Raw genomic sequence first — 17,251 nt, 5'->3', positions numbered from 1 at the left:
CTGCACAGGGGCGCTGCGGGGCTCGGGGAGCAGGAGACGCTCGCTGCCCTCACGCTGTGACAAGCCCCCTCCCTGCTGCTGAGGCTGCAGCTCCCCACTCTGCCCCCCCCAACAGCTCCCTCCTGGTCCCCCTGCGCGGCAGACAATGCAGCACCCGCCCCCCCCAATCCCGCGCGCACTGCTAGGCCCAGCCCCGACATTACATCACCCGCCCGAGAAGGGCTGCGGGGAGCCGGAGAGCACTGGAGGGGGCGGGGCCCCGTGGCGCGAGGGGCGGGGCCAGCAGCCCCCTCTATAAAAGGAGGACCAGGGGGGCCGCCCGCTTCAGAGCTCATTGCTGCAGGTGCGGGAGCGGGTCGAGGAGAAGCAACCAGCCGGGGGCAGAGGGTGTTTGTTGGCGTGTGATTCGGGCGCCATGCGTGAGATCGTGCACATCCAGGCTGGCCAGTGCGGGAACCAGATCGGAGCCAAGGTAAAGAGCGGGGCCCCCGCTTGTTGTGTCCCTCGCCCTGTGGCTGGGAGGGGGCAGCAGCAGCGCGCGGTGGCTGAACAGATGCTGCTGCGGTGTAAAGGCGAGGTCACTAAGTGGAGGTGCTGCTGGAGATTTGGGAACAACTAATATTTACCTAAAATAATTTTCAGCTGGCCCCTTTGAATCAGTGCATCAAAGCACCTGTTTCAGTTCCCCGTTGAGACTCCAGCTCCACTCCATACAAGATAATGGCACTAAAGGGGAGACCGGGTATTGTCTTGCCCGGGTGGGGGGAAGAGTATGGTTGCCGTGCTCTGAATTCACAATGGCGCTCATTTCCTCGCTGATGCAGCAGACAACTCCCTGCAGGCCAGATGCCTCGCCCCTTTACACGGGGAGGTAACCGTGCTTTGAGCAGCGTCAGAGATGCTTCAAGGGTGTCACATCTATGTGGGTTCTTTCCGGTAGTATCTAACTGGATTCCCAATTGGGGAAATCTCCTTTATAGTGTCAAGCAACCTAAATCACTTTGAAGACTACAACTGGTTAGAGATACTGTAATTCTTAAAGCCTATGGTAGCAGTTCTGGAAGTGTTACAATTAGGTTAAGGTATCTAGCCATTTGTTTACTGTCTGATGCTGCAGTTTCCTGCTATTCCTTCTCACTTAATCATCATAATTGTAGCTCTACCAGTTCTCAAGTGCTTGGGGGGCAGGGGGTAAATGCCTTGTCTGTGTTTGTCTCATCAAGGTTCAGTTATTTGTTAGGGCCCTTGGCAGGGCCTAGGTCCATGGAACTACACTAGGCATGTTGGGAGCATGTTGGATTGCTCCTGACAACCTAATGCAATTACTAACTGCCCTTTTCAAAACCCTATTTCAGTTCTGGGAGGTCATCAGTGATGAGCATGGCATTGACCCCACTGGCAGCTACCATGGCGACAGTGACTTGCAGCTAGAAAGGATCAACGTTTACTACAATGAAGCTGCTGGTAACTACACACCACTTACTACTTCAGACTGTCATAATTTCGCTAAGTAAACAAAAGCAAAAGTCGGTGTATAGATGTACAGTTCATTATAGTTGGGACAGCTACTGTAAAGGAATTTGCTATTGACCCTTTGTTTAAGGACTGAGTCTTTCCAAGATGGCTTTACTTAATACTCTTTGCCTTCTGTCACTGCAGCAGTCTTTCCAGTGAGCTGTGTTGAGGCTGCTCAGGGCAAAGCAGCCTGCTGACTGCAAGTCTGTTATACTGGTTTTGTTCCTTTTACAGGTAATAAGTATGTACCCCGTGCAATCCTTGTCGATTTGGAGCCTGGTACAATGGACTCTGTCCGATCTGGACCATTTGGCCAAATCTTCAGACCTGACAACTTTGTCTTTGGTATGTAACATTATGTATAGCTGCAGTTTCTGTAGCCTTTGGCTCCTGTGTTGAGACAATGAATTTGAAACATCCCTGTAGAACTGCTTACATTCAGTGTATCCTCCATGTTTTGGAGTTGTTTGCATGAAACTTAAATGGAATAATTTAGCTCTTAACTAGTGGACTTGAAAAGTCCAAACATAAATGGAATCATAGTATAAACAATAGTCAGTTAATTGTAGTAAATTGATATAGCTTAGTAAAACTATTCCCTTTTGTCCATAAATTAGGATTTAATAGTGTTTGTGCCTTGCACACAATATACTAAACAGAGCATGTGAAACTTTTCCTTCATATTCTGGTGATTAAATCATCATCTTTCCACCCCACCTTTCAGGTCAGAGTGGTGCTGGAAACAACTGGGCAAAAGGCCACTACACGGAGGGAGCTGAGCTAGTGGACTCTGTCCTGGATGTGGTAAGGAAGGAATCAGAAAGCTGTGACTGTCTACAGGGTTTCCAGCTGACCCATTCTCTAGGTGGTGGCACAGGGTCTGGGATGGGAACTCTCCTCATCAGCAAAATTAGGGAGGAGTACCCAGACCGTATCATGAACACCTTCAGTGTAATGCCATCTCCAAAGGTGTCAGACACAGTAGTTGAACCCTACAATGCCACCCTGTCTGTCCACCAGTTGGTGGAGAATACAGATGAAACCTACTGTATTGACAACGAAGCCTTGTATGACATTTGCTTCCGCACACTGAAACTCACAACCCCTACCTATGGGGACCTCAATCACTTGGTCTCCATTACTATGAGTGGTGTGACAACCTGCCTCCGGTTTCCCGGACAGCTGAATGCTGATCTTCGCAAGCTGGCAGTCAATATGGTGCCTTTCCCCCGTCTGCATTTCTTCATGCCAGGGTTTGCCCCTCTAACTAGCCGTGGAAGCCAGCAGTACCGGGCTCTGACGGTGCCAGAGCTAACACAGCAGATGTTTGATTCTAAAAACATGATGGCAGCCTGTGATCCCCGCCATGGCCGCTACCTGACTGTGGCAGCAATATTCCGTGGCCGAATGTCCATGAAGGAGGTGGATGAGCAGATGCTCAATGTCCAGAACAAAAACAGCAGCTACTTTGTCGAATGGATCCCCAATAATGTCAAGACGGCTGTCTGTGACATTCCCCCCCGTGGCCTCAAAATGTCTGCCACTTTCATTGGGAACAGCACAGCCATTCAGGAGCTGTTCAAGAGAATCTCTGAGCAGTTCACGGCCATGTTCCGGCGTAAGGCTTTCTTGCACTGGTACACTGGTGAGGGCATGGATGAGATGGAGTTCACTGAAGCAGAGAGCAACATGAATGACCTGGTCTCAGAATATCAGCAATACCAAGATGCCACTGCTGATGAGCAGGGAGAATTTGAAGAGGAAGGCGAGGAGGATGAGGCTTAAGGCAGTTCGTACCAGAGGAACTCTACTAAGGCAGGCATGTGGTCAGAATGAATTCTGATAATGGTGATAAAGTACATGGCAAAGAACATGCTTGATTATCCTCTCGGCATTATGTAACTTTAACAAAGATCTCTATGTAATAATTGTCAAGTCAAGTTTATTGACAGCATTGATCTTAAAGTTTAAGACACATAAAGGCATGTGTTCAAAATGTCTCATGGTTTGTTTCTTTAAAATAGGTCTCCACTTCTCATCCAGCATACCTTTTTTCTATATAGTCTTTTTAACTTCACATTCAATGTTTCTTGATACAGAGTTAAGTACTTGCTACATAACGATCTTGATCTAGTCAGATTTAATGCTGCTTCACTAGTTACTTTTTTTTACAGACAAATTAATCTCTGCCATGCATTACTTGTTTACCAAGCGAGATACAGTAAGGATCTTAATCTACCTCTAACTGGCATAAATGCAAATAATTTCCTTTTACAGTTTCTTATAATGGAGACTCGAACTGCCAATAAAATCAGTGACATGATTGGGGGATGGGCCACAGGGGGGGAATATAATCATTAACTATACTGATATAACCTTACATACACTTAATTTTTTAAACTCTATTGTAGGAAATCTTCTACTAATCTGTTGAATTCTTCTGCAAAGCGTAAATGTAGATTGTGCTTTCCTTCTGGCATCAGAAGCAACCTAAGAAAGAGAGTCATGTAAACTCTAAACATACACTAGTATATACAACACACAGGGCCACTGCATAACCATGGTAACCAAGTGCAAAATTTGAAGTGTTGTGAGGTTTTTTCTTTTTATACCCAAGGAAATCTGAAGTGTTTAAAGTCAGAATCTGACTCCTCATGTTAATAATTAGCTGAATTATTCTTAAAATTGATGCCTTGACAGTACCACTAGTGCCTACAAATCTAAATGCTATCTCGGGGGGGCAAATTGTGCTAGATCAGGGTAAAATGTTACATGAGCTGTAATTGTGAATCTCTGGGAAACTGTCTCTAAGTCAGCTACTTGCCAGAAGCCAGATACTTGGTTTCCACTAGCAGGTGTAGAGGGTTAACATTCCAGAGGTAGCATGAGATGTTACAACATCTCACTGATGCCTCCTATGAGGCAACACTGGAATAGAGTGTACAGTACTTGCCTTCATGGAAAAGAGCAGGGTGATGGTCATGAGTTGAAGTGATCCCCTTTTTCAGAGAAGGGAGTAGCAATGCTGGAGTGGATGGAAGATTCATGGTGAGGGCAGCATGACACTAAGTGTGCCAGCTAAGTAATGGGTTGGGCTGGGTATTTCCTAAATTTTTACTAATCAAGTAAACCTGTATAAATTCTGTATGAATAGGGAAGCATGTAAAGCAAACTCTAGCTTTCATTTTAACAGAGGTTATACTAGCTAACTAAATAGAACTTGCCTGTTTTGCTTCATAAAAATGGCTTCTGTTTTCCTAACCCTACTCTACTGCTAGTCTGCACTGTCTGTTGGAAACAGTAATAAAATGGAGCTCTAGCTGACTGACCACAGCTAGGAAGAGAATGAAAAGCTGTATTCCACATGCTCAGAGGATGCATTTCCACAGTTTCTGGATGAGGTGAGCACTACAAGATTTTGGGTAAAGGGGTTGAGAGTAACCTCTCTGGACATACTTGTAGTCTGTACAGTTTATTTATTATGTCAAAAATACTGATGCACTTGAGCAAAATAGTTGACTGTAACTTCATGTATATTATGAGACCAGTGCCCAGTAGTAAAATCTCAGTAAATGTGTAGATAGACCAGCTATGATATTAGCATTCAGTGTTACTTGATATAACTGGCTTCCTGCTCCAGCCCTAGTATTTCAGTGCTTTGTTAGCTGCTGTTAGCTCTGCTGAAGGGGATAGCTATTGGATATCATATGGCACAAGGAGTGCAGTGGCAGTAATTCAGATGGGTGTAAGTGGTCTTAACTACACAATTTCACTTTTAGATTAATAGATTCCAAGGTGAGAAGGCACCATAGTGTATAGCTCACAGGCCACAGACCTTTCCTAAAACTAATTCTTAGAGCATATATCCTTTTATTAAAAAAAATAAATAAATAAAAATTAGTACTGATTTAAAAATTTCTAGTGATCGAGAACGCACCATAACCCCTGGAACACTAGTCCAGTGGTTAAGTACCCTCACGGTTAAAAATTTCACACCTTTATTTCCAGTCTAAATTTGTCTTGCTTCAATGTCCAGCCACTGGATCATGTTATACCTTTCTCTGCTGGATTGAACAGCCCACTATTAAATATTATTCCCTATATATGTACTTAGACTGTAATTAATTCACTCCTTAACCTTCTCTTTGAGCTCCTTGAGTCTATTCATCTTAAACAATTTCACTATAAGGCATGTTTTCTAATCCTTTAATCATTCTTGTGGCTCTTCTCTGAACACTCCAATTTATCAATATCCTTCTTGAATGATGGGTATTAGAACTGGACACAGTATTCCAGCAGCAGTTGCACCAGTGCCAAATCAGAAGTAAAATATTCTCTCTTCCTATTCAAGATTCTCCTATTTATACACCCAAGGATAGCACTAGTCTTTTTGGCCATGGTGTTACACTGTAAGCTCGTTATCAGCTGATTATCCACTACCAACTCTCTTTCAAAGTGACTGCTTCCCAGGATATAGTCCCCATCTTGCTTCCCAGGATATAGTCCCCATCTTGTAAGTATGACCTGCCTCCTTTGTTCCTAGATATACACCTTTACATTTAGCCACATTAAAATAGGTATTGTTTGTGCCCAGACTGACAGTGACCCATCCTCTTTATTATTTACCACTCCTCAGATCCTTGTGTCATTGCAAACTTTATCAGTAGTGATTTTGTTCTCTTCCAGGCTATTGATAAAAATATTCATAGCATAGGGCTAAGAACCAATCCCTGTGGGATGCACTAGAAATGCATTTGCTTGATGATGATTCCCCATTCTCAGACATCTTGAGACCTATCAAATTAGCCAGCTTTTAATCCTTTTAGCTCCTTAGTACTGTTTTTAAAAAGGAGTATAATGTAAAAAGGGTAGTCTGCACTGCTCTCAATGTACCTTTCTGGGGATGCTTAGAAACAACCCTATCAGTGTCTGAGAAATTCTGCCTAAAGATTTTCAATTTCCATATTGTGTGTTCACTTCTTCCCTTCCTGAAAGGTGCCTCAAAACTGTGCTGAAGATATACTCACCGTGACTCTTTGATGTGCTTGTGAAGATATTCAGCGTGAAACTGTGGTACCAAAGGGTCTTTCCCACCATGTATAATAAATGTTGGACACTTTATGTGAGGCAGTAAATGTTGACAAATGTTACCTGAAAAACATAGGTTAAGGTTATGCTCTTTCATATTTTAAAATAAAGACTAAAATGGAAAAAATTGTTAGAAACTAGAAACTTCTATTGTAGCTCTTACCACTAGCACCCACTGGCATGTACGACGTAGTCACCCTACCACAGAGGGATAAGCAAGTGCCAAACTTGCGCTGTCTAGCATCAGTACAAAAGCATCTTTTTCCCCAAAGATGAAATACATAATGTACTCTTACTTGTGTGATGGGCTGTTGACTAATGAGCCATCAATACGTAGCAAAGCCAGGGCATGAAATGTTTGTGGCACCCACTTTTCTTAACGTTCTAACTGCACGTAACTAGACATGCATGGATTTCTTGGCTATAATTTATCTCTTCAGTCTCTTACATTTGCCATCTCATATTTATGCTGCTGTTGGTTATTCTAGGTCAGGGATTGGCAACCTTTGGCACACAGCTCACCAGGGTAAGCACCTTGGCGGGCCAGGCTGGTTTACCTGCTGCAGGTTTGGCCAATTGCATCTCCCACTAACTGCAGTTTGCCGCTCCAGGCCAGTGGAAGTGGCGGATGTGCTAGTCACCGCTTCCCCTCAGCCCGTGCTGCTTCCCGCAGCTCCCATTGGCCTGGAACAGTGAACCGCAGCCAGTGGGAGCTGCGATCGGCTGAACCTGTGGACATGACAGGTAAACAAACTGGCCCACCAGGGTACTTACCCTGGTGAGCCACATGTCTAAGGTTGCTGGTCCCTGTTCTAGGTTATCAAGCTGCAGGTTACCAGACAATTTTTATACTGTAGGTTTAAAAAATGTGTATATAAATATACAGTAATACCTACTCATAATGGACATTTCTCTTTGAAATAGGTGTACACCTAATATAGAATTAACCAAACCAGTCAAAGGTTTTTTCTGTACTTTCATTTAATGTAAATATGAATATAATGTGCCTTCTGCTTCCCTTTTCCACCCACCCCCATTATGCTACCACACAGCAATACAGTTTATGCACTCTTTGGCCAACTTTCCATTCTTGGCTTTGTCGCCTGCTTTCTTGAGTGAGTTTCTGGGTAAATCAAGGTGGGGAGAAACTTTCATTTGATATTCTAGACCTTCTCAAACAATCTTTACTTTCAACTTGCAAAGCTTTCCTCACAGATATCAGCAGCCTTAGAAGCCAGTGCAAGTGTCTATACTCATGCTGTCCCAGCTCTCAAATCCCTCAGTGCTAGTTTTAAATAATGCTGCCTTCCCCACCCCTATTGCGTTATTTTTTCAATTATTGCACAGTAATCGTTTTCACTTGGTGCTTTTCATTCCAAGGATCTTAAAGCAGTTTTTCAATGTTTAAGCATCAGAACAGCAAATACAGAAAGGTGAAGTTGCTTGCCTAAGGTTACACAGACAGGAAATAGACCCAACTGTCCTCTGTTTTAATCACCGGATCGTACTTCCTCCCTTAGCACAGTTGGTATGCTTTGCAGGAACATTCTTCAGTTTTGCAGCTTTAAACCACTTGTGCAGCATCTCCTTAAATGTTACCATCCTCTGAGTTTATAATTTATTTTTTAGAGTTGCTTGTGCCATCAGCTTTCCTACCTATTCATGGCAAATAGTCCTGAGACGTTAAGAAACAGGCTGTGTTTGAGTACAAGTTTTTGCTGTTCTACTTAAGTCATGTTTGTGCATGATTTTCTTTCATTCAAACTGGAGTTAATCTAGTACTTGTATTTGTCCCTTTTCTTGATTTCATACACTGGTACCTTGATGCATAACTGGCTCTCAGTAGAAAAGTAGCTAATTGCCTTGCACAGATGACCTAAAGTATCAGAAGAGTAGCCGTGTTAGTCTGGATCTGTAAAAAGCAACAGAGTCCTGGGGCACTCTATAGATGTATTGGAACATGAGCTTTCGTACGGGAATACCCACTTCGTCAGATGCACGTAATGGAAATTTCCAGAGGCAGGTATAAATATGCAGGCCAGAATTAATCTGGAGATAACGAGATTAGTTCAATCAGGGAGGAAGAGGCCCTCTTCTAGCAGTTGAGATGTGAACACCAAGGGAGGAGAAACTGCAGAAAGCAATTTCTCAACTGCTAGAGAAAGGCCTCATCCTCCCTGATTGAACTAACCTCGTTATCTCCAGACTAATTCTGGCCTGCATATTTATACCTGCCTCTGGAAATTTCCATTACGTGCATCTGACGAAGTGGGTATTCCCCCACGAAAGTTCATGCTCCAATACGTCTTATGTCTATAGGGTACCCCAGGACTCTGTTGCTTTTTACAGATGACCTAGTGTACACTCGATCAGATCATGCAGGATGCTGATGGCTGAGTGCTGCCAACTATTGCAGACTTCAGAGGGAGCTGAGAATGCTCAGCACCTTCCAGTGCTTGGTCCAATCACAGCATCTGGGCAAGTCAGCTAGTTAAATGGTTCCAGGTGGTCTTTTTCCAGGGATACTTAATTTCACAGGTGCTGAAAACTGTGGCCACTAAAATATGTGACTATGGCTGTCCACCAAGATTTCACTGCATATATGTCCCAGACTTATGCTTACCCCTATCTAAGGGGGTGCTATAAAAAAAAAAAAATGACAAGACTAGAATACAACTTGTTAAAATGCCTCCCTACTGGGAGAAATTATGGTATAAGTTGACTGGCATCTCTCTTACAAGTCTGTCTCTGGATCTGAAGTAGTAAAATGTAAGGAAACACTTTCCTTGTCATATGATGCCTACTGTCTATTCAGAATCATTGTCAGATATTTATTATTTTGGTTAGAGCTAAAGGAAAATGTACATAAGGGAATCTTGGGTGCTTTGCCTTGTGTGCACCATATGTACTGTATATATTTGCACTCAGCAATTTTAAAAGCATATTTGCTTTGAATTAAAACAGAAAATTGCTGTTTAGCATTTAGGGTCCATCTTGTTGGCAAAGTTCTCTATAGTAAGAGTTTATTCCTAAAGATTTTTAAAAGTCAAGCTTAAAAATAACATGGCTGGTACTGCATTATAACTGACTTATTTTAGATGCTGTATCTTTGGCTGTATTTTAACTATGCTTTGTTAAATCTGAACTACAAATCTTTGAAAACCAAACTTCCCTGCCCTGCTTTCAATACCTACTGCTACTTGTAGCCCAAAAAGCATTCGTTTTATGGTTTTTATCTCGTATCTCTAGAGTAGAAAATATTCCCTCATTGAAAGAATTGAAAATGAACCTGAGAAGAAACTCTCCAGCTACATCTATTTAAAAATATTTTAGTTAACCTAAGCGGGTGGCAAAGCAAAGGCAGGGAAAATTATCTGACAATTTCCAAAAACTTTTTCCCCCTGTTCATCACTTAAATTCTGTGAAGTGTCTGCTGTGTTCATGAGGTGTGTGCATCCAGTTCTTCCTTTGTTGGCTACTAAGAGCAATGTTGAGAGATTTTTATCTGCAGCTTTTCTGCTGCTGCAATTGCAAGAATCTTACCATCTGGCTTGTCAGCAAACTGAGATATTCCATCCACCCAGGCCTCACATGTTTTTGCAAAATATTCATGTCCATACATTTCTTCCATTTGTTTCCTGATCTTTTCACTCCATTTTGAAACATCTCTGATAGCTATGTAAAATGGCATTGAATACATTAAATCCTTTTCAATAAACAACTAGCATCCACATAACTATGCGAGTGTGCATTTTAAGAGCCACTTACAAATATACATTTCAGATGCAAAATTCTGTTAGTTTTTTAAAAAAACTATTCCTGGAGGGAGGAAAAACAACATTTAATTTCAATGTCTATATCAGAGTCCTTTCTGAGTTCAAGTTGCAAATTAATTGTTGCTACTGTGTTTGCAAGGGGTGGACAAACATGTGCTCTCCCTGCAGAGGGAGCAAGGAGAGCTTGCAACATGAGACACCAAAGCATGTACGGTCTCTTAGGTGCAGTTGGGGCGGAAAAGCATGTTTATCTACAGTCAAAGTTCAAATTTTATCTATTTTTATAGGGAAAAAGGAGGGTTTAAATGCCCTGCTCTAGGACAGCTTTTTGCTCTGGCCTCTAGATTGCAGCTGGCAGATGGTTATTCACCAGTGTTCAATGTCAGGAAGTCTTTACTAAGACATTCCAGTAGGCTGACATCAGGGTACATTTGCCACATTCTTAGAGGAAATCCAGGACCTGCCTACTCAGTGAAGTCCTGCTGACTCACTGCATTTTATGCAAAGCTGTACAAATAATCTGGAATTCTACTTTACTCACCTGTTTGACAGGTTTAGACATGTATATCTCCAGCTGTCAATAATACCCATAAAGCAAGTGTCCCCAAGAGTGACAACTACCTTACAGTCTTGCACTAGAGAAGCAAAGACTCATGCTGTCACAACAGAAAAGGAGAGAGAACTGAAAGCACCTGAGTCACCAGACAGCAATGGCAATTGCTAACAGAGAGCTCTTAAAATGGCTTCTGATAGCATGGGAAGGACTAAAGAGTTCAGTAAATAATATGAAATACGACCTGTTTGACCAATCACAAGGCTGTAGTGACTAAAAGATGTTCACTGATTGTATGGGAAATGAGATTGGTCATCCCAGTCCACTTGTTACTGAACAGATGTCTCCTTCACAAAATCTACCATTGTATTTGCTTAGTAAAGAAGCCAAAAGTTGAGAAGGCATGGAGACCAGATAACCCTTGTCCACCCCTTCACGCTTCTCTTTTTTTTTATGTTTAAAAAAAAGGGGGGGGGCATTTCTGAGCTCACTGGTGCCATTAGCTATTTTGCAGAGGAGTGCCAAATGGTCTTATCCTGCACCAGTTAAATCCATCATAATACCACCATTGAATTCAGTGGTGCAGGACTGAGCCCACAGATTTGAGATCAACAATATGAGAGACCCTGTAAAGACAGTGAAGTAGTATTTATGCAGTTGTAATAGTGGGTAATCAGAACTACGTTTCATACTGGCTTCATATTGGTGCACAAACGCTTTGTTCTGATATAGTCCCTTCACTGTTCTCTTACTACCACTATGACAAATGATGTCCCTTTTCAACAAAATGGCAGTAGCTTCATTAACAGTAATTGTAAATAGGTATTTGATTTTCAAATGAAATGTAGAACTTATTACCTGAGAAGTACTTATTCATGTGAGCTCTTTGCTTAAGGCAAAAAAACTCTGTACAGCCTTTTCTTTTCAACATTTTTTGACAACCTAACTCCTTTTTTCCAAAAATAACCATAGCTGTAGGAAGAGACTTTTCTATATACCTGGAGAAATGTGCCCTTGATTCTAAACTAGGCTCTGTCTGCTCGTTGGACTTTGGTAATCAGAACCACATCAAATTTGGATACAAAGCAAATTATGAATAATTTTCAATAAGCAGCAATATGCAATTTCTAGAAGAAATAATTTCCCCTGACATTTCTCAGGTCACTAGAAATCAGCTTTTTTTTTTTTTCTTTTATTTCTTTAGGTTTTTCAGCCTTTTTTATTGTGCTAGAAAAATTGCAGTTAGTCAGAAATCCAAAATCCAGGGTCTCTTTACAAAGTATTTTTTGTCAATAAAGCAAAGAATTTCAAGGGAATTAAAGTGAGAAAGGAAACATGAGTGAGACATTTTTTCCTGCACACAAATGAACTTTGTCATTTTCTGATTGTGTATTGTGACCTCAAGAAGGGGTGGGGGAGAGTTCTTGCTCATTATCTGCTAGAGTACTAGATATTACACACTTTTAAAAAAAGTTTTGCTGTTGTTCCTGAAGAAAGTTTTTCCTTATTCTATCTGATTGCACCTAAGTTGTGTGGGGGTTTTTGTTTGTTATTTTTTTGGGGGGGGGGGGAGAATGTCTCACTAAAATTTTTAATCTATTCCTGTATTTACTAAAATAGGGAATTTTGTGATCTGCATTATTTCGTTTAACTTGTTACATGTTTGTAATTACTTTAAAAGATCAACACAAAGATAACTGAAGAGACCTTAGTATGATACAAGAAGAGACTAAGTTATTTGCCATCAGACGTTTCTCCATTCACGCAATTAATACTTACCATTGTAAAGCTTCAGATCCTCCTGAGTAACAACGGCATTTGCTCCCCAAACAACTAACTTGTGGATGAGGGTTGGATATTTTGCAGCTGCTATCAGAGCTGTAATCCCACCATCACTCCATCCCAGCATAGAGAAGTTCTTAAACTTCAGTGCCTTGATTGGTGTGAGAAAATTACAGTAAAAATCATGGGCCTTCATTACTAAATGGTTGTATCTACCTACAGTCAAATGTTTCTTGAAAACGAATAACTTCAACCAAAATCTCAAGGTTAGTTAAATTACAACTAACGCACACAACTAAAAATACATAGCGCCTCCTTTGTCGAATGGTGGAAGACTTAAGGACAAGTTCAAATATCTAGAAATTATGTTTCCTCCACTATGGTTTGGGCTAGTTAATGAAGCAAAGGCTAATTATATTGACAGTAGATTTTACATTAAAACAGACAGCACTTAAAAAAACTATATGAAGTAAAAGTGTGATGCTGCTAGGTTTTTGGATTGTCTTCCTGTAGATCTGAAGAATCTGTATGGCAGTGGGTGACTGCATCTTAGAAGAGACTGCACCCTGGTCTATACTAAGATTTTACATCGGTATAGTACGTCTCTCGGGTGAGAAAAATCCACACATCTGAGAGATGTAGCTGTACTGAGCTAGTCCCCAGTTTAGACAGCAGTAGTCAGAGGGAAGAACAACTTCGTTACTGCCTCTTGGGGAAGTGGATTACCAATACCAATGGGATTGTCATAGGTAGTGTCTACACTGTAGCCTTTTAAGTGTAGACAAGCCCTGAGAAGCAGTTACTAAAGAGTCTTAAAAAATATAAAGGTTAACAAAATCTGGGAAGACAAGAGCCGGCTTGCTGACACTTGTTGTTAAATATCAGTTGTGGGTTTTAGAGAGTGTACGTCTGGGCGAACTACCTACACTGGCCAAACTTTTTAAAAGCATCCACTAATTTAGAATGCTTCAAATTTTGGGTGTCCAACTTGAAACAGCTAGGGTCTGATTTTATGAGGTGCATTTCACCACTGAAAACTAGGCTTAGAGGGTTCAAGTTTTTAAAAGTAACCACAAGTTAGCTCCTGCAATTGTGTGCATCCAAAATCTGAGTACTTCAATATCTAAGCAGTTTGGTACAAATCCACCTTTTTGTGTGCTTAGAGGCAAGGTTTTGGCATGTGTTAAATGTGAAGCTGGATTGAAGCCACTTGGAAAACTTGATCTGAAGTAACCAAGAACAGTTCAAATAGCAGTATACTTTAAATACTGCTTCATGTTGAGTTTCAATTAAAAATGTTTTATGTTGAAATGACTGCATTCTCCTAAGGGAGCAAGATTGTATCCCAAAAATACCTTAATTCATCCTGTGTACTCCCCCCCTAGGACTTGGTGCAGCAGAGAATGTGACCTAGAATCTACCAAGATCCACTAACAGCAGGAGGAGGGTGAGAGGGTGGTGGGGACAATCAGGGAGCCAATTCTGGCTCCCTGTTTCTGTAGGCTATCTTGTGCTGGCTCTGGTCCTGTAGTATGACTGCATTTCACTTACAGTTACCTCTGTCCAGGGTCCCATACGTAGTATGGCCATGTACGGTATGACATTAAAACAATCTGCAATTAAGTTGCTATATAGCATAAGCTTTCATTTGAGTCAAACGTAAATCAACACAAGGGAGTCTGCAGTCAGCCTGAAACAATAGTTCAGACATATGTTTGGCTCAATGGGATGTTAAAATTGAAGTATCAGAAGGTTTTAAATATCAATATTAACAATCTCACTGCTGAAAATTGTAGATGGAATGCTAATGTGCTCATTGGTCTTTGTTGGATGTAGTGGTAGTGTCGTAGCTTCCTACTCAGATTTGAACCTTAGCATTCATAAACTGAGAAGCTAGCATGAACCCTCTAAGCTTAATTACCAGCTTAGATCTGATATCGCTGCCACCAGCCAAGGATTCCAGGGCTTGGCCCCCTCTGGTCTCCCAAAACCTTCTCTGGGGGACCCCAAGACTCAGAAGCCCTGAGCCTCACACCAAAGGGAAAACAACCTCCTCCCCTTGTCTCCTCTTTATCTCATCCCCAGCTCCCCCTCCCTGGGTTATCCTGGGCGATACTGTACTTAAACTCCTTGAATGCAAAACAGAGAGGGCAATTTACCCCCCCCCCTCCTTCTTCCCCTGAGGCTGCACAGATTCACCCTCCGTAAATCTAACACAAAGAGAATTTCCCTTCCCTTCGTTCCTTAGCCTACCCAGAGAAAACTCAAACAGGTCTTAAAAAGAAAGCTTTATATAAAAAGAAAGAAAAACACATAAACATAGTCTCTGTATCAGGTTGACAATACAGGGTCAATTGCTTAAAAGAAAAAATGAATAAACAACCTTATTCAAAAAAGAAATACAATTTAAACATTCCAGCAACTACACACATGTAAATACAAAAACAATATAAAAACCTATATTGTCTTATACCTGTACTTACAACTAGGAAACAGAAGATTAGAAGCTTGAAGATAGAAAGATCCCTCTCATAGCCGAGAGACAGACAAAAGACACACACCCCAAATTCCCTCTCTGAGCTTTTGAAAAATCCGGTTTTCTGATTGGTCCTCTGATCAGGTGTTTGGTTCCCTTTGTTAACCCTTTACAGGTAAAAGAAACATTAACCCTTAGCTATCTGTTTATGACAGGTAGGCATTGGAGCAGGATGCAGTGAAGCAGGCTTAAAAAGTTCTTTTTCCATATTAAATTCTGCTAGTAGTCTTTATAAAGAGGTTTTCATTTAAAAAAGGATCTAATTCAGATGGTAGATGGTAATATAAAGTACTGACACCTGTCTTAAGCTGTTATATTGTTTCTGAATCCCAGTTTTCATTTTATTAAGAAAAACGTATAGCAGTGAGTTGGGAAGAAAATTTCAAAAAATATGAACCAAGTCTAACAGACACAGATTCTAGAGGTTTAGTCTACCCTACAAAGTTTTGCCAGCCTAACTATAACAGCTAGGAATGTGGACAAATATCACACCCCCTAGCTAACAAATCTATGCCTGAAAAAACCCCAGGCTGGACACAACTATGTTGGCAGAAGAATGCTTCTGTTGGCATAGCTAATGTCATTTGGGGAGATGGTGTAGCTGTGCCAGCACAACTCTGTCTGTTGGCTTATACTGCATCTCCACAAGGGAGCTCTGTCAGCATAGCTAAACCACTATATGGCAAAGGACTTGTAATGTAGTCAATACCAGTCTGTATAAAGCCAGTAGTTCTGAGGGCTTGTCCACACAGGACAGTTATACTGCTATAAGCTAAGATGAGAATTTAAACTGATATACCCAGCTCCTCATGTGGACACACTTATTCTGGAAATCCTACTCTTCATTACTAGGGCTGATTCTTTAGCTACTGTGCTATTATACAGTATTTGTGAGAATGTATAAACAAGTTAATCCATGCTTCATAAGGAGGCTTGGCAGAATTTGATTTTTTTTAAAATAATTTCAGTGGATAATTTATTTTAAGCATTTTTTATTTTTATCAATTTAAATGTTCAGTTATGGGAAATTATAGGGGGGTCAGACAATTATTTAATGACAGTGGATGTTGATATTCAAAAAGATAAAATTTTATAGCCATTAAAACACAAATTTGTCAAAATATACAAAGTAAAGAGCCTTAATTCAAACTCTAGTAAGTTCTCAACCAGCATTTTTTCTTTGCCTATATGTAAGTTTCTATTGATGAAAAAAATTTTTTTCATCAGTTTGTATAAAGTGAAATCAATGTCTGACATTTAATAAAAATCCTTCCAAGCCTATTCATACATGAGATTTCAATAATCCTTTAATATGTGTACTTATAAACATAAAAATCTTCAAAAGCTACACTGTTTTCTGTTGCCAAAATCTCTAGTCAATTATACTCTTAACTTTTTAGCATGATTAAATGTGGATGGGATGCTGCCCTGCTTTCTATCAGTGACTACAAAGCATCTGATTATGTACTCCTTTTAAAGATAGCATCTTTTTTCTGTCATGCATTCATCAAGTGTTTGAAGAGAAGCAGGTAAAAGAGGAGTTCCAAGCTTTCATATTTGGAAGCCTGTCACATGTTCATCACAGCATTTTTGTTCTGGTTGGCCAGAGTGGTACTGGCTTTGTATGTTAATCTACATATACTGCAAAGTGAGGGGCAGCTGGATTTCATGACTAGGGAAAAACATTTCTCCTGTGTTTCCTGTCAGACTTATTCTCATTCAACTAATCTCCTTATTCAGCATACTTTAGGAAGGCTGCATTTTCAATTTCCCATGGTTCTGCAAAGTTGCTGCTGTTAAAAGAAACAATTAGCTTTGCCGTCCAAACCCTATCTGATATTTTTGGAACATATTACATTGTCGGGTTTCTTAACATGGCCACATATTCTGTATAGTTTAACATAAGGAATTCCATTCACAAGTTGCCAATATGGTAGTTAACACTTCATTGTCAGACTTTCCTTTAACATTAATTTGGCATAGTCATTATAAAAACAGAAC

General features: G+C 40.8%; 2 protein-coding genes across 3 annotated transcripts in view; one reads left to right on the top strand and one right to left on the bottom strand.

Moving 5' to 3' along the window:
- The first annotated feature begins 262 nt into the window (after window positions 1-262).
- LOC116835511 (tubulin beta-1 chain-like) lies at window positions 263-3,513 on the top strand. The gene is made up of 4 exons (XM_032798392.2): window positions 263-472; window positions 1,356-1,464; window positions 1,750-1,860; window positions 2,240-3,513. The coding sequence occupies exons 1-4, from the start codon at window positions 416-418 to the stop codon at window positions 3,298-3,300; spliced, it is 1,338 nt and encodes a 445-aa protein (XP_032654283.1). The 5' UTR covers window positions 263-415; the 3' UTR covers window positions 3,301-3,513.
- Window positions 3,432-17,251, bottom strand: part of BPHL (biphenyl hydrolase like) — a 27,701-nt gene continuing 13,881 nt past the window's right edge. Inside the window, exons 4-7 of one of the 2 annotated variants that reach the window (XM_032798393.2) lie at window positions 12,712-12,865; window positions 10,147-10,278; window positions 6,543-6,666; window positions 3,432-4,005 (exon numbers count right to left, since the gene is read on the bottom strand). In XM_032798393.2, the coding sequence (XP_032654284.1) occupies window positions 3,918-4,005; window positions 6,543-6,666; window positions 10,147-10,278; window positions 12,712-12,865 (498 nt within the window). In that variant the 3' untranslated portion in view covers window positions 3,432-3,917. The remainder of the gene's footprint in view (window positions 4,006-6,542; window positions 6,667-10,146; window positions 10,279-12,711; window positions 12,866-17,251) is intronic. The other variant, XM_032798394.2, reaches the window with a different exon arrangement.

Source organism: Chelonoidis abingdonii, chromosome 2 (assembly GCF_003597395.2).
Source record: "Chelonoidis abingdonii isolate Lonesome George chromosome 2, CheloAbing_2.0, whole genome shotgun sequence".
Lineage (NCBI taxonomy): Eukaryota > Metazoa > Chordata > Testudines > Testudinidae > Chelonoidis > Chelonoidis abingdonii.
This window is presented reverse-complemented; position numbering and strand designations above follow the sequence as displayed.